We start from the raw sequence: 20,124 nt of genomic DNA, 5'->3' as shown, positions 1-20,124 counted from the left end.
GGGTTTATAAGGCTGTTTCGAACTGCAGCTCACTATGCACGCCAATATTCCCCTCGATATTATCCATGAATCCGGAACGCCAGACCGACACAAGTGGTCTCATTCCAAGTATTCACCCTTAGTTTCCGCGTGAATAACATCAAACAAAGGCTTCGCGCTAAACCAACCGGCCTTCGGAGTGCCGACCGTCTTGTACGTGAAGGCGGCATCCACCTCGTCAATCTTGACGGTCTCTCCACCACGCCCAGCAGCAGCGGCATCCGCCATGAGTTGCGCATGGCAGCACTTCTCCAGACTCACGAACCAGAATACCGTCTCCTCAATCGTTCCTCCGACAGTCAATAATCCATGATTCTGCAGAAGCGCCGCTTTCTTATTCCCCAGCGCCTTGGCGATATTATGTCCTTCTTCCTCAGCCAGCACGACACCCTTGAATGAATCATAGAGTGCAAGGTCCTGAGTTCGTCAGCGGAGAAATACAAATATATATCGGGGGAACTCACATTGTGGAAAGCACAAGAGTCCTGAGAGATGATATCGAGCGGTCGGCCCAGCGAGCAGAATGCGCGTCCGTACAGACTGTGGCTGTGTGCTGCGCAGTTGACATCCGGTCGTGCCGAATGAATAGCGGAGTGGATCATGAAGGCCGCGGCGTTGAGCATCCTGTTCGGACCACCTGCAATGACCTTTCCGGCATGATCGACCTGGATCAAGTCCGATGCTTTCATTAATTTGAACGCGGTGCCGAATGGATTCACCCAGAATGTCGAGGGATCCACTGGATCGCGCACGGTAATGTGTCCAGCAACACCTGTTGATTATTTGATTAGTCGGAAGCTCTGCTGGCAGTGAAGTGAAGTAAAGTAACAACATACCCTCATCGTAACCCTTATCGCCGAAGATTCTGAAAGCCGCTGCGAGGCGGCCTTTGAGGTATTCTCGTTCTTCTACTTTATCTTCGAAAACGGGCACACTGGGTAGTTGCATCTTGATGTTTGTCCTTTCGGCACCCGCTGCCTGGGAGGACTGTGGTGCCTGCATGGTGACAGTGTTGGTGACGGTCTCGGTCGCTGTTGGGGGAGCCATTGTAAGTGTTATGCAGGGATTACTAGAATGTAAAATGAGGATACATAAATAGGTTCCAGAAAATAAGAGCCGATCCAGGGATGCGGGGTTGCTGATTATCAAGAACAAGGGATTGGCCGAGGTTGATGGAAGTTATCCGAACCGGATATCCTATGACATACTTGCACTGTGACCGCTCTTTGATCTGCTGCAGTGGAGGTGAAATGCATTGTGTTTAGAAAATACCGAAGTCTATTAAATCGCCGAAAAAAACCAACTGCGCAGTAGGCCGCACAGCATCTGGGTCGTGAATACATTAAGTCGTCAAGATTGATACCAATATGGAGAGATCCAAGGCTACACGGGGAAAACGGGTCCTTGCCGTACCTCCGCCATCAATGCGCCAAATAGCTTACGGTCGGCCGGGCTCAATTTTGAACTGACGGCCTCGACTTCATTGGGGGCACCGACCAATGGTTTGAGATCAGCTTGACAGAGGGTACCGACATCGGGAAGATCACCGGTCTGAAAGTAGTGGCGGATGGCTTTCGCAACACAGACCGATGGCGCGGTCAGTGTAGTGTGCTGCCAGGAAATGTTAGCCACATACATAAACAAAGATTGTGGGGACATCTCACCCCTTCTGATTCTTGCTGGAGTAGCCCAGATCCGGGGAAGAGCTGGGTCATGTGTTTGGCACTAATACTGTGAGCGCTTGTGATGATGTTAAAGGGTAGGGGCAGATACCTGTATAGAGGAGTCACTGGATCAAGAGTGTTTGATACAAATAGCATCGGGTGGGCAGTGGTAGTACCCCATGGCCCTGAGACGGTCAGCGAGAAATCAAATCTTTCACGGTGATACTTACCCTTGAATGGGTATTTGGGCTTCGCTTTCCATCCAACACAGCTCAGATGTAACTGCGCCCAGTAATCTCCCAAGCTTCCACTATCGGATATGAGGCTAGCCCAATTCGCTTGGAATTGCTGCTGGTTGAGAGTGGTCATAAACTCCGCATCCGAGCACATTATGCCAGACATCGCGTAAAGCATGTTGTCCTGTGAGGTCGCACACGCCGGAGACCACGGCCCCGCACGACTGCATTCGTTAGAGGGACATGCGCCAAAATGACTGCCGTGTTTGAAATCGGCCGTCGGGACTGCATTTCCCTTTGCCAACTCGCTCATCCGATCTGCTAAGATGGGAAACGCAAGCAAGGGCTGGTAGATGGCAACACGCTGGATTGCCTTGATGTCTGTCCAGGTCACCACTTCGGGTCCGCGATTTGCAGACGCCATAACTGGGAAAGAGAAGTTGAGGATCTGCTGCTCAAGATCCCAGTACGCCTCTTTGATAGCCTCCGCGCCGCCATCTATATAGAATGGACAGCTGTCAGGACCGGCTTGGTTGCAGTATTGACCAAAGCGCTCGAAGATGGCATCTGCATCGTTAATCGGGTTTGGTCCTATACCCTGGTAGTATTTGATCATGTCAACCACGCCGTCGAGAACGGCTCGCGTGACCCGGTCCGGGTAAAGGGATGCAAAAGTCGTGCCTAGCAGTGTGCCATAGGAGCGACCCCAATATAACAGCGGCTCTTCCCCACGGCGCCATCGAGTGCGTTCAAGCATTGTGCTGGCATCATCGGCGCCATGACACGCGTGGACTTTCGCAACTTTGCGAGCCTCTTTCTCACGCCATTCTCCGTGTCGCTCGATGATGGTCAACATGTCGCGTGCGACGAGCGGAGTATTAAGGAAAGACATCATCTGCTCGTCCGAGTCTGTGCTGGACATATCCCACACCGAGCAACCGGAGTTCAGCGCTTCAGTCCGCTGCCAGTTTCGCAGCAGTGAATCCGATCCGCTGCCCAGCATCCCTTCGACTGAAACCTGCAGTTCCCAATTCCGCTGAGAGACTGGATCCGGAAAACACATTACCGGAGGCGTGGTGGATCCCACGCCCCGAGGATCGAAACCGATAATATCGAAATATTTATCGACCGCTTCACCCCCGGGATCCCGTGGGTCCCGCTCCGCATCAACAATGAGCTGGAGATTGCGACCCGATACAAAGGCCTGCATAGTCCCCGGACCACCAGGGCCACCTATTCCCGTTAGTATGAACCAGTCGACCTTTCTCCACCGAACATACCGGGATTAATCAACACCGCACCCCCGTACCTTGGATCTGTGACAGGGACCTTAGCGGGTAATCGGACTGCAGCCAAGACGAACGAGCGACCCTTCCCATCCGTCCGATTATAGTCCATTGGGACTTCCAACCGGGCGCATTGGAACTCATCTCCGCAGTTGTGGTAGTGCAGCGATTGTGACGGGGTGATTTGGTCCCAGGTGACGGGTATTTCCGACGGATCAACAAAGGCACCACCGAAGCCCAAATCGATCCCCGGCCACGTCAAGAAGGCCAGCACCGCGACTAGCCCCAAAGCCCAGCGCGCCTGTGGTTTGCGATCCTTGAATCTGAACTTCTCCATGGGGGATACGGTGCAAAAGGGAGATGCCAACAAACCATCGGTTCCATGGGTCTTGGGTCGATCGATAAGTGGGGGCTTCAGCCGTCTCCCTCTTTTTTTCTTCTCCCTTACATCGAGATCGCCGGCTTTTGATTCGTCTTCGTGATTCGTCAAAAAAGCAAAGATAAGTTGATGAGAAATGCTCGACTGCTGATGGGCCACGGTGATAGACCTGCATATTCCACACTTTGTTTGGGGCTTGTGCTCGGGTCATGTGGCTTTGACCATATGTGGGCGAACCCCAAACAGGCGAAATGTAATTATATACACTGCCATTAGCACACTATTTCCAATTGTTCAACTTTGAATAAGGCTTTTGATCTTGGCACAGTACTCCGTACACATTCCAAGGTTTAGATGAAAGTGAAAATGCGCTGACAGCAATATGCACGAAGATTCGGATGTACAACCTTGGCACGAATAAACATTAAGGTAGTGCAACACGAAATATAGGTTGGAGGATTAATGGCATTCAAGGGAATTAGGCAGGCACAGGGATCGCCCACAGTGTGAATTCAGGGACTATGGCGCCGAGACTGAAGCTTGGTGGTACAAGGGACGTGGCCCTGTTGAGCAAATGACCCAAGCCGTGGATCTCTGGTGTAGACAAAAAGAGTTGGAGATCTGACTCAAAGGCCAAAATATCTGCTCGAGCCGACAGAGCAAGGGGTCGCCTGAACCATGAATCTCCAGGGCTGAGTCCTGATCACTTCCAAGGTTTCCTTGACCACTTAAACTCATTGGCTACTTATTACATCCATCTTTAGCCTCCTTCAGCAACCTGCTCTGTGGTGGCCTTTCCCACCGAAAGCAATATTGCCCCTTCTCTAACGCAATGCGCCTCGAACGCTGGCCCGTTTGCCAAACAATTTCCCTGTCCTTTGTGCGACCTAGCTCAAAGGGCACACTATAGTCTGGAGGTGTTGGAAGATCCGGCCATGTAAGCCGCTTGGGTGCATTGAGATATCGCTCCATGGCTCTGTCGATTCTTGTCGCTACCCATTCATTCAGAAAATCGCGGAACTTTGATACATCCGAGTCTAGTTCGCGGCGACAAGTCCATTCGATATTCTGTACCATGTCGATATGCTTGTCCCAGTGCGGGATGCTGCTGAAATGTGTGTCGTTGGTGATGATTTCGTATAGTGCGAAGACGACACCGGACACATCGTCTCGATTATCCATTAAACCTTCCTTGCCATTGGCGGCCCAGTCAAAATCGAAGAGAATGATATTGTCTGTCTCGTCGATGAGTAGGTTCCTTGGTGCAATGTCCTGATGCATGATCCCGTATTCGAGGTTGAGATCATCCACCAGCTGAGTGAGCTGCTGTAGCCATTCGAATCGGAATGGCCTTTTTGAATCAGCCAGAGTTCCACCTGGGATGTAATTCGTTGTAAATCCAATTATTCGAGACTCCACATCCTCCAGAACAATACGGTCAAACCGTATCAGATTTGGGTGTGGAGGTAGTTTGCTGAGAAGGTTCATTTCCTTCCATGACATTTGTAGCCGTCGAGGCATACCCAATGGGTTGAATTTGAATGCAACCCTCTGATCATTATAGAGCATAAGATCGACACCCGGTCCAAGGCGATCAAGCTCTCGAAGCTGAGGAAGGTAGATAGTCGGACAGTCTGCAAGTAATTGACAGAGTGATAGAGGAAGATATCCGATGAAGAATGTATCATCTTCCTCCGGGTCTGTCGAAACTCCAGTCAGAAGCCCATCATCATTGACTGTAATTGCGCGAACCTCTGGAGAGAGGTAATCGGCAAATTGTGCAAGAATTGAGGTCTCAACGTCTTCTTCGGGTGGAAAAAGCTTAGCAGTTCCTTTGACTTTGATCAATCGCAGCTGATCCCAGTCCCAGACGTTGCAGTGAGTTTCGGTTACAGGGTCTTCCCTGGGGCCGAAATAGCCCTGGCCCTCTGAGAAGAATCTATACTGTGGGTCAATCATGGCGAGAAGAGCAGAAAGTTGGAACAGACAAACAAGTACTAAACAAACGTACGCCGCAAGGTCTTTATAAATACCCACTTGCCGAGGAAAAGTGGATACCCTCTTAGTGAGGCGCCTCGGACACCTCAACACCTAAGTTAGGCACCCATGGGCAGAACTAGAATAAGTAACCTTGGAACCGTCTATTCACTGCCCCTCTCTACAGTCCTAACCTCATCCTGAGATATCCCATCTAACCATCTCATAGTAACTATCTACAACTATCTACTATATCACTATTTACAATCGAAAATGACAACCCTCCAAGACCACATCCAATCCCTCACCACCCTCCCCCTCCCAGAAGCAATCGAAAAGATCACCCACCTAATCCCAAACCTAACCGCCACCTTCCTCCCCAAATACGGCTACTGGGTCTAACACCCGCACTACACAGGAACCGGCGATCTAAACACACTAGGCCGCCTCTGGCTATCCCTCGGATACAGATGCTACAGCGAGCACGCACCTCTGCAAGTCCGACTGACGCACCAGTCAATGGACGATCCGATCTACGAGATATATGGGTCGACCTACGATCTCCTGAAGCGGGGACTTGCAGACGGGACGATCGAGGTGCCGGTTGAGGACGAGAGTTTGGGATGTGCGTGTTGTCGCGGGGAGCCTGATGCGACGATTCTCGCGGGCTTCCATCAGAATGAGGCGTTGTATTTTGAGGAGGAGGAGTATAGGGCTCTGTGGGGGGGATCAGGAGAATATTGGGGAGAGGATTGGGCAGTCGATTCGGGCGGTTGCGGCTAGTAGGGAGCAGGTTGAGGAGGCGGTTATGAGGTCTTCGGCTGGGATCCATAGTATGTTGTAAGGAGGTTGGGGTAGAGTTGAAGGTAGAGATGGAAGATGAGAAATGAGAGATGAGGCAAGAGATGGTATGTTTACACGCTTAATGAGAGACAAGACGAGAAATAATAATTGGTTTGATTTGCTTCAAATGCTTCTATGCTCTGTAATGCCGGTTGCATAAGGCGTAAAAGTCATTGAAGATGTCGAGATGAATGGATAAACGATATGCATCACACTAAGGCAATGCCAAGATCCAACCCGTAGATGCTAAGAGAGAAAAAAGGCTTCAATCGCAAAAAGACAGACAAGCTGCACTACCACCCTCAATCCCTCGCCCGCTTGCGAGAGAACGCAGGACCATCCCTAGCCCGACGCCCAAACTCATCAACCCGACTATCAAGCGAGTCCTCGACCCACTGCAAGTAATCCACGAAGTCGGCATAGTTGTCGAAATCAAGATGACTCTTTTCCGCGGCATTGCGAACACGATTCATAAGATGCTCAAAAAGATGACGCATCCGATCGCGCTCGGAATCATTGCTATTGAAATGCGGCGGCCACTGCATCATCCACTTCGAGAAATCCGTGACAGACTGCGAAGGTCGCTGATAGCTATCATTGTATCTGGCCTTAGCGATATCTGGTCGAATACCGCCTTGCAGCTGCTCGATCATAAAGGCGCAGAAAGTCTCCCAGGTCTTTGCGCTAGCGGGCTGGTTGCGAATGTAGTTTAAGAAGCGTTCCTCCAGGCTTAGGGAGACGTGCTTCAGGGCTCGCGATAACTTGTGCTCCTCACTTCGGTACCACTCTGGGTGTTTCTTGAAGTGACTTTCCATACCGACGGTGTAGTTCTTAAACTCGCCCAGTGTACGGCCGTTGTATACGACTATGTTGGGGACTGGGGGTGGGTTTGCGGCTCTGGATTCCGAGGAGGGTTGCGTGGGCCGGTTGAATGGTTTCACTGGAGTCTGAGTCTGGTTACTTCCTGACGCTGCGGGTCCTGTTGGTGCCTGTGGAGCCTTGGACGGGGTGCGGCTTGCGGCGGCGAGTTGGCGCAGCTGCTCCAGGCTAAGGCCGGCTGGCTTGTCATTCGATTGGTTATTGTTATTCGGAGTTAGAGTGGGAGGGGGAGGGGGGTTGGGTTGGGAGTGGTATCAAGCCTGGAATGGGCGACGGCGATGGTATTCGCGTTGAATTTGGCATTGGGGTTCAAATTAGAACCGTTTGGCGAAGGCTTAGGAGCAGGCGTGTTCGCCGGGGCAGCTTTCGGCTGAGCTTTCGGCTGCTGCTTAGCCTGAGCAGGCTTTGGTTGAACAGGTTTGCCTTGGTTCTTAGGCTGTTTCTGCTGGGCCTTCTGCTGCTGCTGCTGTGCAGGCTTTGGCGGAGCAGGATAAGGGGTTTGAGGGTCCGAAGGACGGCGGGGAGGGTTTTGGCCCGAGGGGCCGGTGGGCGGGTCGTGGGCGACGCGTTGCTTTTTCTGTGGTCCTTCGATACGGGCCTTTGCATCTGTCGCAGGTGAAGAGGCGGCGAGGGCTGCTTCGGTCAATCCGTTAGTGGTAGCCAGCAGCCTATCCCGCGCCAATTGCAGCTCCCTGCGCTCCTCGGCGACCTTCTGCTGGATGTCAATAAGCTCGCGTTGCTTCTTGAGCTGGGTGAGCTGGGCTTGAGCCTTGAGGATCTCAGCCTCGAGGTCATCGTTGGCGGACATGGTTGATTCAGGCTCGGGAAGCATTGTCTTCAATGATTCCCATTGCTCTGAGATCGGAGTAGAGTGGGATTCGGACTTGAAGGAGTCCTCCATACTTTTTTTTGTTCGCCCGATAAGCGATAAGTCGGAAAAAGTAATGTGCCGTCGCGTGTCAAAGTGGAGTAAGAAAGGATGCAAGGATGCAAGATTTGGAGAAGTGAAGAGGATCAGAGTGAAAGGAAAGAAAGAAATTGAGATGGTCGAGCTAATTGGGAGAAGAGTCAAGGGAGAGCTCAAGATGAGAGTCGTGTTTGCATGTCTTGACCCGACCCGTGGTTCGGCTGGACGAAAGCAAAGACGAGAGAGCGTTATGACATACCGCGTGTGATTGAATTATGACCTAAGCTTCGTAGATGAAGGCTATCATTTTTGAACGTTTCGTGAAGAGGTTTCCCGCGATTGGTCTGTGGGCCACCCCACTGTCGCGGGTTTTCCAAGGTTCCAAGGTTGACCGATCTGCTTGGATTTGGTTGGTGCTTTCTCACTGTACCTGACCCAATCTCTACAGGACGTGGATGACCCCGAAATTACTGAGAAGCAACAGACTGCAGAGGATGCTGGAAGTGACGGGATACAGGGTGTTCCCCTTCAAATTTTGATTAGGTATTATGTACTGGTATATTAATGTACAGTAACAGAGTACAATGCTATGTATATGCAAAATTGGCTTATTTGCCAGGAGATCCAAGCAAGCAGACGAACTTCCGGTCAGGAGTGTCATCCAACACGTTGCGGACCAAGTGCCACACGTTCAAGTCATACGCCTCGCCAATGTGACCGACGGGGTCAAGAGGGCAAGTATCCTGAATCCAAGTGTTGGAGACAGCATCCTCATCGATGAAGGAGGTCTTGGGGGAGTGACGAGCTCATCGTACTTGGAGGCGATGATGGTGATCTTGTTACCGGGCTGCGCAATAGGGGTGCCGTCATTCAGACGCTTGACGGCAGCACCATCGGGACCAACGTCGTCGCAAGCAGCGCAACCGACAAGGTGAAGGACCTCGCTGACAGCAGTGCGCGAGGAGTTGCCGAAGGTGTAGGCAAGGTCATAGATGTGAGCGAAGGCAGTGGCGTGAGTGGGAGGAGCGATAGCCGCGATCTTGTCGACCAGGTGAGAGACGCCCTCGAACTTGGGGACGTAGAGGGCTTGGAAGGCACCCTCAGAGTGGCCGACGAGGTCGACCTTGGCCTTGCCGGTCTTCTCGGTAATTTCCTTAATGTAGGAAGCGATCTCAGGGGCACTTTCGTTGATGGCCTTGAGACCACCGACGAAGGGGAAGCCATCGTAGGCACCGTAGGTCTTGGCGTAGGTGCAGTAGCCCTTGCTCTGCAGCCAGTACTGCATGAAGTTCAAGTCCTCATAGTAGGTGGCGCCCAGACCGTGCAGGAAGACGACTGGGTTGGAGTCGCTTTGACACGAGAAGTCGTTGATCCCGGAGGCGATGGCGGCAGTGGCCGCGAGGGCAGAGAGAGCCAAACGGGTAAACGAGGGCATGCTGTGATGTATGGGATGACCGTTGGAAGAAAAACGGTCGGTACCATGGATGCCAACTTATAACCTTTCAGGCACCTCCCCTGTTTTTCTTTTCCCTCATCAGCTCCATCGGCGCTCCATCAGCTCCGAACTATCGATTGTTGATCGATCGATCGGTACGGTGATTGGTGCGCAGAGTGGACCGCGGCAAGATCCTGGTCCATTTTGGTCAAGATCCATCGCCGATCTCTCCATCTCAGCCAATAGAGGGACGTATGACAGATTGCTTTTGGATACATCAATTTCGGCAGCAGACGCCTCACTCAAGATTGCCAAAATAATGAAAATTAATTCCGTTTCAGTGGGATGTTCCGAGCTGAAGAAGGTGGGGCTGAGATTTCGCTCTTCCAAATCATCACCGAAAAATTGAGATTGGGTCTAACTCGCTAATTTCATGTTCAATTCTGACCGTCCACTTTACGGACTACCCGTATTTAGTGGTGAGGATTCTCGCGTAGATAACTCGGGCATCGCACTGCCCCAGAGCCCCAGGGCATGTCGCTTTTCAACTAGATGTAGCACCTCGACCATGAATCGGCGCTCGGGGCCTCCGTCGGGGAACGCTTCCCATGCGACTCGAGTGGGGAACGCGAGTCGGTTGATCATGTTACCGGGGGCAGTTAGGATATAGAATTCCAGGGAGCGACAGATTCCGCATCCCAGATCGTACTGCTCCATAGGGGAGACGCGATCATGAGGTCGGTTGTCAACCGAGGAAAGAATCAGCCGGAAGGAATAGTAGAGGCACATGGTCTGTGCCATGAGCAGGTTCGGATAGGCGAACCGAGACGGGGTGAATGTAGCCCCGTTGCGGAGGTTTCGCCGTTGGAAGATGGGGAATCCTTGATCGCCTGTCTGTTCGACTTCTTCTGGTGGCCCGTCGGGGTAGGTGACAACCCAATCTTCGTACCATTGGTAGAATTTGGCTGTTAGCTCACCAATGCCATTCCACATAGTGGACTGTTTGACGGCTGCCTCCTGGGCGCCCATCACGGAGGTCTTTTGGGCTTCCTTAAAGGCATCAGAAAGAGCCAGGTAGCCAGGGATATCTGCTGCAAGATCCAGCAGATGATGGAGGAAATCCTTTTTAGTCGTGCCTGCCGACCATGGGATAGTCTTCCACTCTTCTCGTGCCAGGAATGAGGGTTGTCGAGCGGCCAATGCTCCACCGATCTAAGCAGTTAGAGATTATACTTGAAGAGAATGGAGAGGCTGCGAGCTTACCCAGTATGGTCGGAGTTCCGTAAACAGTAAGTGCTCGACACCGTACATATGGTTTTCTGGTCCACGGTGTTCGATGAGCTTTACAGCTCCTCTGACGTGGGCAGATACACCACTTTGTGTTGTGCGTTCAACGCTCTGTTGGAGTCAGTACTGTTTGCTGCCAAGCTAAAAAAAAGAGACCCACCTCGAACGCTAGCAATAGAATCACGGTAACAAGTGTTGACTCTGCATTGCACTTTTCTGGATCCACCAAAGCATCTTGTAATCCACGCAGCACGCGTGGGTATAGTCGGAAGCCCGAGGCCTCAATCTGCTTGTTCTGAACAGAACGACCAAAGAACGCCACCGAGACCGCCTCGAACGCATCAGTGATAAGTGGTGAAAACATGCGGATCCCAGCTGCAGCTCGCAATGCACCTGCCCGTCCCGACTTGATGTCGACCTCGGGGCTGAATGCATCAACGAATCTCTCTACAAACACATCGACAGCTGGTCTCTGCTGCATATTCATAATTGATATTGTGCCAGAAGAGTCAGAGCCACTCCCACTGCCCACCGACATGCGCTCCAAGTCACTGTCATCGTCGTCCTCACCAGGCAAAGTGTTAAAGTCTGGCACGGGCGAATTCAGCAAGAGACGAGTCCGAGTCGGCAGAACAGCCGAGTTGGGCGAAGGATAAGATTCGTATGCTGTAGAGCGTCAGATGTACCCCTCACAAAAGAGAGACAATTCAAAAGCATACCCTCTGTTCCTTCCCAGGGTCCCACGGGCACCAGGTCTTTCTTGAGTCCCACTTGTGCAGTGCGAATTTCTCGAACCAAGTCGTCAACCGTCTGTATCGGCGCAGAGCGAATAGACTCAAATAAGCTCTCTAGCCGATCGAGCCGTTGGAGATCTTGGACCCCATCCCCTGCACAAATAAAGTATCAGCCACCATTGCATACCCACCTGCGTTCGCCACGATCAAGCGGGTCCAGCAGTGCGTACCGTCATGTTTATCATCGATCCTCGAGCGCAATTCTCGGATTTCCGACCGCAGATTGCGTATCTCCTCCGCCTGACTTATCGGCTTCGCCTCGTCATCCGGGACACTCTCATATACGCATTTTGACGGGTACCCGTGAGCACAGCAGGCGTGGCAGGGCTTGACACGATCGCACTGGTGACGTTAGCTCGCTTCATCACGCACGGTGGGACGCATGGGTAAAGGGTTGGCGGGAGCGAGCCGAAGGCGATCTGAGCACTGGGACGGACCTTGACTTTGCGGAGCCGGCAGACTTTGCAGGATCGTGACTGGCGGTTCGGAGCCTTCCTGGCTCTTGAATCGAGGAAGTGTCGCGTATCACCGACCATGGCGCGGCAGGGGGAGCTATGGGGAGAAAGGAAGGGTCATCTTGGGCCAACGGCACGACAGGATTTAGGCGAGTGAGATTTCCGAGGGGGAGTCCGAGATCTGCCAGCTCGAGGGTGGGGCATTTGGTTTCTCGGAGGGACGTTTGCTCTGCTAGTCGCACGTTAGCTGCCCCCAGCAGAGGGCTATGATAGGCGACTGGCCGTTGCGGAGTGGACTGATCTCCACCGTTGGGAACGGGTCTGCATGGGGCAGTTGTCATTGGACCCTTTGGGGACCTCGGCAACTTGGTCTCACCTGATGAGGTAATGATGTGCCGCCACAAACAAAAATCCGAGTACGAGACCATTCCGAAGTATACTCCTCGTCCTATTTTATGAAACATGACAGCATGGGATGCATTATGTTAGACGTTAAAATTGGGGCATTGTGCAACATTCGTTAATCTAAGGAGTACTGCGTACTCCGTACTCGGCAATGAACTGAGCAATTCCTACGACACGAGGGACTTGTTCCTTATTCGTTATCCGGATTTGTCTCATGCAGGTGCCAGGGGTAATACTCCGTACTATTAACTGACAGCCCAATTGTACGAGGCACACTTTTCGGCCCTTTTCAATTCGCCAGAGAGTGGTACCTTGGCTTCCATGGCGCTTGTCCGTACTCCCCACAACCCTTTTGAACAACTACCCGAAGGCAGTGTTTTCCTGCAGGGGAACATTTTACTTCACTTCTACGGAGTACTCCGTACTAAACTGGACAACGAGACTTCGATAAATTATGATGAAAAGTTTGCTGTTTTCAAATACCTTCATCCCTTTCAGAATCCGAATGATCACCTTGTCAGGATCCCGGGCACCACCAGAGTCGCCCCTGTAAGACGGCCTTCACCCAGAGGCAAGAGGATGGCAGAAGAGGACATTGCGAAAAGACTAACAGCTAGGCCAAAGAGAGTGGATGTACACGTGACCTGACACGCTCGAGCCCGTGACAGACGACAGACCCTCCCACGAATCTTTCCCCTGTGGGACTGGGTGTATTGGGAAACTGGACGAGGTTTAACTTGGCCAGCGGAATGATAAAGGTATCTTGCTGCTTCTCCGTCGGGTGCTGTCCGTCTTGTACTGTAACACCCGAGGACATTGGTCAGAGCCAAAAGGTCGAATTTCAAGACTTCCTCCTCTTTGGCTACGGCTCCCTCTCATTCTCAACTTCTTCCCGATGCCTGGTACAACTGTGGATCCAGAGCAATCTCTTCCCAATCTGCGGAGATTCAACAGACCCCGTGAGCTGAGATCAGCCGTCCTACTTTCATCACGCTGTTCTCATCGCCACTAAATGCGCTGAGAGGGACATGTTCCATTCAGCGCCATTTGGGAATTGATTCTTCGGAAATGATACTAGTTGTTCACATCCTTCGCCAGATGAGACACTGACTGCATATTAACAAAGACTGTCTCAAACGTTCAACATACAACCACGTCTCAGAATGTAGCGTTGGATCTCTTTCATTGGACGTTTGCACCAACGTAGAGATGCCATTGCAGACGAACAGCGTCACTTTATCGGGAGGGATCAAGAAACGTCCCTTTCCAGCGGCCCCCTCTGCGATTGACGATTGAACATTGGTTGATGTTTGTTGTTCGTTAATCAATCTCTTCCTGCAAAGGGGATGAGTTCTCTGGCTCGACGTCTGTTGTTCACGCTGATGGGTTCAGACGTTTCCATCTCTAGCCAGTTTGGCTGGCAGCTGATCTTCTTCTGCGATGATCCTTGGGTGTCTTCTCATGTGGTCTTTAGTGAAAAAGGACTCTACCATTGTAGTTGCTGCTTCATGATTTTGATGACGCACTTCATTCATAAGTCGCTGTGGCCTGTAGACTGGACGCACTTCGAGTCATCTAAAGCAGACAAAGGTCTGGATGGGCTAAAGCACTGTGTCGAACGCCGCAGGCATAGGCCGGGGCGCAAGCGTACTTCTTTTCACTTTCGGTACTTGACTTGCGGGCTGATTTTGCGTGGTCGTGATTGTAGAATGGTGTCTTCCATGTCAAGGTCTTCTAACTGGATTATATGTGAACTTAGTTCACCGCCCAATTCAAATGAGAATTCCTTCATATAGCATGGTGAATATCTTTCTTGTAATAGCTGAGTGACCTTGGGGTATGTCACTCCTGTGATGGCTCAGGTCATGTATCACAGGCAACAGGATTCTCCCAGTCATCGTTGCTGAGTCCTCTAGAAGGCGTGTGCTGGCTCTGCACTTTCTGTCGCTTTTGTGTCCTAGATTCTCATTCAAATCGTGTTCCGGTAGATGCTTCTGAACCAGCTCTAATGTGACAATGTGGCCAGCCTGACACTATGATTGAGATATCTCGCCATTGTCTTGGCTTTCGTCGCATTGGCATTACTTCGCCCATTCAAGTTTCTTCCGTTGTATCGATTGAAGAACCGTCGACCATGCTCACTGGCTGACTGGTGCTCATTCATGATGTCTTGAGTAGAGCCTAATTCAGCTTCTCAATTCAGCTCGCGGTAAAAATTGGCATTTTCGCGGCAATTACCGGAGGGCTTTTCCATTTCGACAAGTGTAGTACCACCACTAACCGGTGTTCAAATCTTCCGCGCATTTTCCGAAAGAGCTGAACATTTGGAGTCAGACCATCGGCTAGGTCCTAAGAGCGACTTGAAAAATGAATTCTCCTTGTCGATTCTGTCAAGAATTTTTCGGTAGATGGGTAAATGCCGCATTGGAAAGATGCAATGATTTATAGCACGTCGCGTGACATCATAGTTGCAGTGATAGTCAATCGAGTGAAAGGCTTCTCCATCTTCGTGGCTGAAGACACCATGTAGAAAGGTGTTTCTTTTTCTCTGCAGACTTTCGGTCTGATTGGGATGGTTGCGAGCTTTTCAGTTTCAGCAAGTTTGGACCATTCAGCCAATGCCCAGTCCATGACTCGACCGTCACAAACTTCCCTTCCAAACACCAAATTCGCTCACTGGAGCCTCCACCAGGTGCATCCAGTCCATGCTCCGCGGTTCCCTGATCCAATCGCGTGCCATTGGCTGCACGGAGAGGTCACGTCCGTCTCGCAGTGCGACGTATAACTGGAGCTTCCTTTCCTTCAGGAGATCTTTCGCGACCAGCAGGTCATCCGGCATGTTGGAGCCATTGATGAAGTGGCGATGTATCACCGCCTGGTCGTTGTACGCGGCATCGCAGAGGAAGGACGGGTTTGAGCCCCGGGTATAGCTTGCCGGGATCGTCAGGTTCTCGGCGTCGATCACTCGCTGCCAGACTTGCAGCCGGGCCACCAACCCCCCTGTTGGGCGTATGGCATCCCTTCAGCCGCTATGAGGTGAGGTGGGCGAGAAGTCTCCAATCATGGTTTGATAAACGAGACAACTTCATAATTGATCCACGATTGAACTCTTGTATCGGGTGGCTTCGTACCACCAATCACGGGGTGGGTAAAAGTATCGACAACTTTACTGCGTCTTTGCGATGGTCATTTCCCGAAACTTTGGATTCTCAACTGTAAGCCAGAAGAACAAGTCGATGTGGGTGGAGCACGACTAATAGTGACTCATGCCACACGAGATGGCACCCTTTGGTCAATTCGTGGTAGTTGTCTTTTTCAAAAACAGCCCCAGAGCGCAATAATTATTCGGCGGCTCCTTCTGTTTCAATGAGACCGCGATGCCACAGAACTGGTAGTTGGCTGCGCAACTGGCCAGAAACTAGCGGTTCCCTGCGCGAATGTCGATTCTGTGCAGGAAGCCAGTATTGAGGTATTTCTTCATCAGTCGTCCACGCTACCCGTGTCTTCATGATAATTTCTCGAAATCTTCACTTCGCAGCTTCTCTGCGGGGGTTTCGATAAATTTCACGGTGAATTGACCGAGAATAAAGCTTCCAGCAACTTAACCTGCGGGATGATGAAAATATCTTCCTGTTGCTCTGACTGGTGCCGCTGAGTTTGGTCTTATTGCACATTGGTGCAGGCCAAGCAAGGATGTCTGCGTGGCATCGATTACTGGATTTGATTGACATCGATCCTGGTGATCCGGTAGCTCCCCCAGCTATTGGAAACCCACCCCCCCCTCCCTCCCTCCGGGAAAGGCGCCCCATCGTCGACGCAGAAGTGAGATTAGCATCAAGATGCAGCATGTAACAAAGCAAATCAATGTTGAACTGAATAGGCAAAGCGACGTTGGAGGAATAAGAGGATTCGACCAAGAACGCCCAGGGAGCTTGAACTTCGCTCCTAGACCCCGATGGCAGTCTAACTCCTAGTTTCATCAACCCTGACAGCAATTCGTGGTCGAGTCTGTCTGCAGTCTCTTGCCTCGCTTCATCTGGATCATGTGCGCGTAACGTTCTCTCCCTTGAGGAAACTTCACGAGTTGTTCAGGGGGCGCTTGTAACGATATAGCCCATCCGCACATTTCTTGGGCTCATAGATAATGTCTCCAACCGTATAAGGTGTCCTCATCACGTGGGCCTTCGATGACCTCTTTAACATGACGCGCGTTGTCGTAATAGTGCAAGGCGTCAATCACTGCGTCGCGAAGGACGGTATCGGTGCCAACCGCCTGAACTATTTGTTTGATGCATCGGTGGTTGAAAATGAGCAGAGCGAAATGGCCTCATTGCTGCTGGAATAAACATAAACCGAGAAAATGTGCTTGTTCCGTTGGATCGCCTCATATGCTTTAGAAGTTCGAACTCAGCCAAAGTTCGATTTTTCATTCCGCACCCAGACACCAGAATTGCCACTGGTTTGTCTCAATATCCATCCACAAATAAGGTATATCATCGGAGCTCTGACAAACTCATTTTGTAGATTGAATTTGTCCCAGTGGTGGTGGTGCAATCGGACCAGTTTTTGAAGTTCATCGCACGAGCGAGTGTGACGGTTCCCAGTCAGCGGCCATGCGTTCTATTCTGTACCACATGTACCCAAACTTGAAGGAAACATTCCTCCAAGCGGCGAAATTCGAAGCTCCATGTTCAGCTGGTGATATAGAGTGCTATCCAGCCCGAGTAGCATCACTTTCTGAAATGGACTTTTGGAACTGTGCACCCAGTGCCCATTGGAACGACCTTTCGTCAGAGATTTTGAACACAGTAAGTTCCCTTCTGGTTTCTCCGATGATGACTTTTGGATGCAGATGGTTTTTTATATTTGGTGCGCGAGAAGACCCGGGGTACAGAATAATGTACCCACCCAGGTATTGGCGAAGGCGTCTACCATAGGTAGTCGTGATTTACCACCAATCACCCCAAGCCGAGAGGTATGTCCATTTCGAAATTGTCTTCATTGCGTAGCTTGGTTCCGAAATGGGGCGGGACAGAGTCCGCAGAAAGCGATTCCGTGCTGGTATCCTGTTGCTGCAAGGATCTTTGAACAATGGCTGTCAAATGGCCCGTGTCGGTCGCGATGCCTCCACTGGAGCACTCCCCTTCCAATATAAGATTTGTACCGATAGTGACTCTGCTGCGGCTATGTGGTGACATATACCAAGGCCGTTCTTCAAGTCATCTTTTGCGTCTGCCAAAGCGACGGAAATAGATGACGAGGCTCGCCACAGATGCAAGAATTGTCTGGGAATAATTTCGAACAACTCTTCATGGCCGCTCAGGAGTCGTTTCTTGGTTCCCCCAAGCATATAGATGCCAGCCAGCATTGAAATTCTCGTCGACGAGTTTGCGCAACCTCCCCTATCGAAGCGTGGGGCTGTCGTGCTCGATAGATAACAGAAAGGAGCTCAATGGACGATGACTCGAGTAAAAGAGTCAGATTTTGTGCTTGAGTACTATCAACATTCCTTTCCCCGGGTAAAACTTTCCCAGATTCAACATCTGAGGCCGTGTACTCGCTGCGACTTTTTGCCACTGCTCTACAGAAAGCGCAGTGAATTGACATGACAGTTGACCGTTGCGTGCAAGCGGCAAGAATTTGTGCCAATATCATCTTCCTGAGCCTCGTCTCCTTCAGCCGGAGGTTCTTCTGTCACCATGAAGTAGCACTCAAGGCCCAGATGTGGGGAGCAGTGGTTGACAATTTTTGGAAGAGAGAAAATGACTCAAAGATCATGCGGACCGGAACTTTGGTAGAAGCTTATTGTTGAAAACGGCCATGTAGACCATACTTGTTGAGCACATCTGCCGTTTGGCTATCTTGCGAGCGTGTGTCTTGGCCCTGGTTTATGTTAAATCGGCGTGGAGGTGAAAGAGACCTTTCAGGCAAAAGTTATCGAACACGGCGTTGGTATCAATCACACAGAGGCCACCTGAGAGCTGCAGTGGACGTTTTTGAACAAACATTTCAGCTCGTTGATCATGTCATTTTCTCAACCTGGCACAATTTTGAGGGACTTCTGATACACCTCCTCGCATCAGAGGTCTTTTCTCTATCTCCCCAAATGACGAGGCTGTGGTCGTCCAAAGAATTTTCAATCAGGCCCTCTTGCGTGCTCTTTGTGAGAAAACCATTGACAACTTTTTGGGCAATTAATGGATGCGACGCGAAATCCAGGTGTCGACATAGAACGACGAGAAGCCACAATCCGTATCATGGATGCTGGCTTGCAGCATCTCTTTTTTGAATGGCAAGGTTTGTCCCGAGGTTATGGAACTGGATGGAACGACCTGTTTGCGATCTCAACTCTTTGCGATTTGAGAGTGAACATTCCCTCCGTATTCCATGTGACGCTCCGAATGCCCCAAGCATGAGATTCGTTGGCCGATATTTGCTCTAAAGAATCTGTCTGGGAGTCTTCTGGGATGCACCGCATAATCTGAATCGGATAACTGAAGCTCGGGTAGACAGGGGTAGTGGGAGGAAGGCCGAAGGAATAGGATGCCCATTCTGTGAGCTCGGGATCCAAGCAGGATCGATAATGGGTCTTGATACTTAGACCCCAGGAGCGAAATCTCAAGCCTGGGGCAGAGTATCACAGCGACGTCTCAATAATGGGAAGGTGCACGCGCCATCAATCAGGTGTAACGTACCACTTCACATGTGCCAGGTAATGTCGGCAAGACACCCGCAACGCGAATCCAGTGTCAGTCGTCAATAATCACGATTAGAATCGCAATCAAGAGTTTGAACGCTCTTGCTTGAGGAATTGCATAGTGAAGTCACTCGATTTGACTGGTTCCCGGAAGATATGGATACAAACATCGATATATCCCGCCCCTTGCGGTGAACAGCAAGCACAGCAAGGCTTCGAGCGAACATAATCAGTTCCGGGCCATTTTTCTCTGACGTCGCTTGACGGATCATTCTGCGCTCCTTAAGTATGCACCCTTGGGAAGTTGATACATCATAAAGATGGTCTCATAGGATGCTTTTCTGCAAAACCCAACACCCGAGAGTGGGCCGAATAGTACTCTGGGTGAGTCAAAAATGAGTCAAAAAAGTGAACTCCGATCGGGCCTCAACGGAGGGTGAGCCAGGACTTGATCATCGGCACTTTGGATGACAGAGGCCTTGTACCGCCACTGTGCAGTCGCTTGGTTGCGATCACGATGGTAGCCACCTCGAACTCCTCTCTTTCCAGACCAGCTCTCGATTTCGCATAGTCGTTTCGTCGCACAAAGTCCTTCGAGCATTCGCGCCTGAAGCCGATACTCTCGTTATGCATATTTCGTGTTGACGGATTGAACTCGACCTCTTTAGGCCTTTCAAGGACCGACACCATGAATTCCATACCATGTTTTTTGCTCAAGTTTCCGAGGTTCATTGAGATAATGGCAAGATATGGAGATGGTTGGGGGCGAGCCGTGGACGACATTGTGACTGCGATGCCAGTAGCAATCTTCGCCAAGAGGTTGAAGATAGATTCTTTCGGT

General features: G+C 51.0%; 10 protein-coding genes across 10 annotated transcripts; 2 read left to right on the top strand and 8 right to left on the bottom strand.

Annotated features, from left to right (window-relative positions):
- Positions 1 to 99: 99 nt before the first annotated feature.
- N7506_007453 (class II aldolase/adducin family protein) lies at positions 100 to 1,086 on the bottom strand (the record flags this gene model as incomplete). Its single annotated transcript, XM_056956746.1, has 3 exons — positions 100 to 456; positions 504 to 811; positions 876 to 1,086. The coding sequence occupies 3 exons, from the start codon at positions 1,084 to 1,086 to the stop codon at positions 100 to 102; spliced, it is 876 nt and encodes a 291-aa protein (XP_056811080.1).
- Positions 1,087 to 1,422: 336 nt separating this feature from the next.
- On the bottom strand, positions 1,423 to 3,562 carry N7506_007452 (alpha/beta hydrolase; the record flags this gene model as incomplete). The annotated part of the gene is made up of 3 exons (XM_056956745.1): positions 1,423 to 1,650; positions 1,704 to 3,172; positions 3,220 to 3,562. 3 exons carry the CDS (start codon positions 3,560 to 3,562, stop codon positions 1,423 to 1,425), a joined length of 2,040 nt encoding a protein of 679 aa, XP_056811079.1.
- Positions 3,563 to 4,345: 783 nt separating this feature from the next.
- N7506_007451 (uncharacterized protein) lies at positions 4,346 to 5,563 on the bottom strand (the record flags this gene model as incomplete). Its single annotated transcript, XM_056956744.1, has 1 exon — positions 4,346 to 5,563. The coding sequence occupies one exon, from the start codon at positions 5,561 to 5,563 to the stop codon at positions 4,346 to 4,348; it is 1,218 nt and encodes a 405-aa protein (XP_056811078.1).
- A 537-nt stretch (positions 5,564 to 6,100) lies between these two features.
- N7506_007450 (uncharacterized protein) lies at positions 6,101 to 6,364 on the top strand (the record flags this gene model as incomplete). The annotated part of the gene is made up of 1 exon (XM_056956743.1): positions 6,101 to 6,364. The coding sequence occupies one exon, from the start codon at positions 6,101 to 6,103 to the stop codon at positions 6,362 to 6,364; it is 264 nt and encodes an 87-aa protein (XP_056811077.1).
- Positions 6,365 to 6,726: 362 nt separating this feature from the next.
- On the bottom strand, positions 6,727 to 8,204 carry N7506_007449 (uncharacterized protein; the record flags this gene model as incomplete). The annotated part of the gene is made up of 2 exons (XM_056956742.1): positions 6,727 to 7,481; positions 7,625 to 8,204. 2 exons carry the CDS (start codon positions 8,202 to 8,204, stop codon positions 6,727 to 6,729), a joined length of 1,335 nt encoding a protein of 444 aa, XP_056811076.1.
- A 614-nt stretch (positions 8,205 to 8,818) lies between these two features.
- On the bottom strand, positions 8,819 to 9,645 carry N7506_007448 (esterase/lipase family protein; the record flags this gene model as incomplete). The annotated part of the gene is given in 2 exon segments (XM_056956741.1): positions 8,819 to 8,998; positions 9,013 to 9,645. The coding sequence occupies 2 exon segments, from the start codon at positions 9,643 to 9,645 to the stop codon at positions 8,819 to 8,821; spliced, it is 813 nt and encodes a 270-aa protein (XP_056811075.1).
- A 456-nt stretch (positions 9,646 to 10,101) lies between these two features.
- On the bottom strand, positions 10,102 to 12,262 carry N7506_007447 (Zn(II)2Cys6 transcription factor domain-containing protein; the record flags this gene model as incomplete). The annotated part of the gene is made up of 6 exons (XM_056956740.1): positions 10,102 to 10,857; positions 10,909 to 11,043; positions 11,093 to 11,598; positions 11,652 to 11,819; positions 11,897 to 12,068; positions 12,164 to 12,262. The coding sequence occupies 6 exons, from the start codon at positions 12,260 to 12,262 to the stop codon at positions 10,102 to 10,104; spliced, it is 1,836 nt and encodes a 611-aa protein (XP_056811074.1).
- Positions 12,263 to 15,227: 2,965 nt separating this feature from the next.
- N7506_007446 (uncharacterized protein) lies at positions 15,228 to 15,425 on the bottom strand (the record flags this gene model as incomplete). Its single annotated transcript, XM_056956739.1, has 1 exon — positions 15,228 to 15,425. One exon carries the CDS (start codon positions 15,423 to 15,425, stop codon positions 15,228 to 15,230), a length of 198 nt encoding a protein of 65 aa, XP_056811073.1.
- A 1,903-nt stretch (positions 15,426 to 17,328) lies between these two features.
- Positions 17,329 to 17,781, top strand: N7506_007445 (uncharacterized protein; the record flags this gene model as incomplete). Its single annotated transcript, XM_056956738.1, has 3 exons — positions 17,329 to 17,394; positions 17,499 to 17,561; positions 17,596 to 17,781. The coding sequence occupies 3 exons, from the start codon at positions 17,329 to 17,331 to the stop codon at positions 17,779 to 17,781; spliced, it is 315 nt and encodes a 104-aa protein (XP_056811072.1).
- A 1,928-nt stretch (positions 17,782 to 19,709) lies between these two features.
- N7506_007444 (uncharacterized protein) lies at positions 19,710 to 20,066 on the bottom strand (the record flags this gene model as incomplete). Its single annotated transcript, XM_056956737.1, has 1 exon — positions 19,710 to 20,066. One exon carries the CDS (start codon positions 20,064 to 20,066, stop codon positions 19,710 to 19,712), a length of 357 nt encoding a protein of 118 aa, XP_056811071.1.
- Between the last annotated feature and the right edge of the window lie 58 nt (positions 20,067 to 20,124).

The sequence above is a fragment of the Penicillium brevicompactum genome (genome assembly GCF_028827555.1).
Source record: "Penicillium brevicompactum strain IBT 35665 chromosome Unknown utg000005l_segment0_segment0, whole genome shotgun sequence".
Taxonomy (NCBI): Eukaryota; Fungi; Ascomycota; class Eurotiomycetes; order Eurotiales; family Aspergillaceae; genus Penicillium; species Penicillium brevicompactum.
The sequence above is the reverse complement of the archived record's forward strand: the minus strand, read 5'-3'. Positions and strand labels throughout refer to the sequence as shown.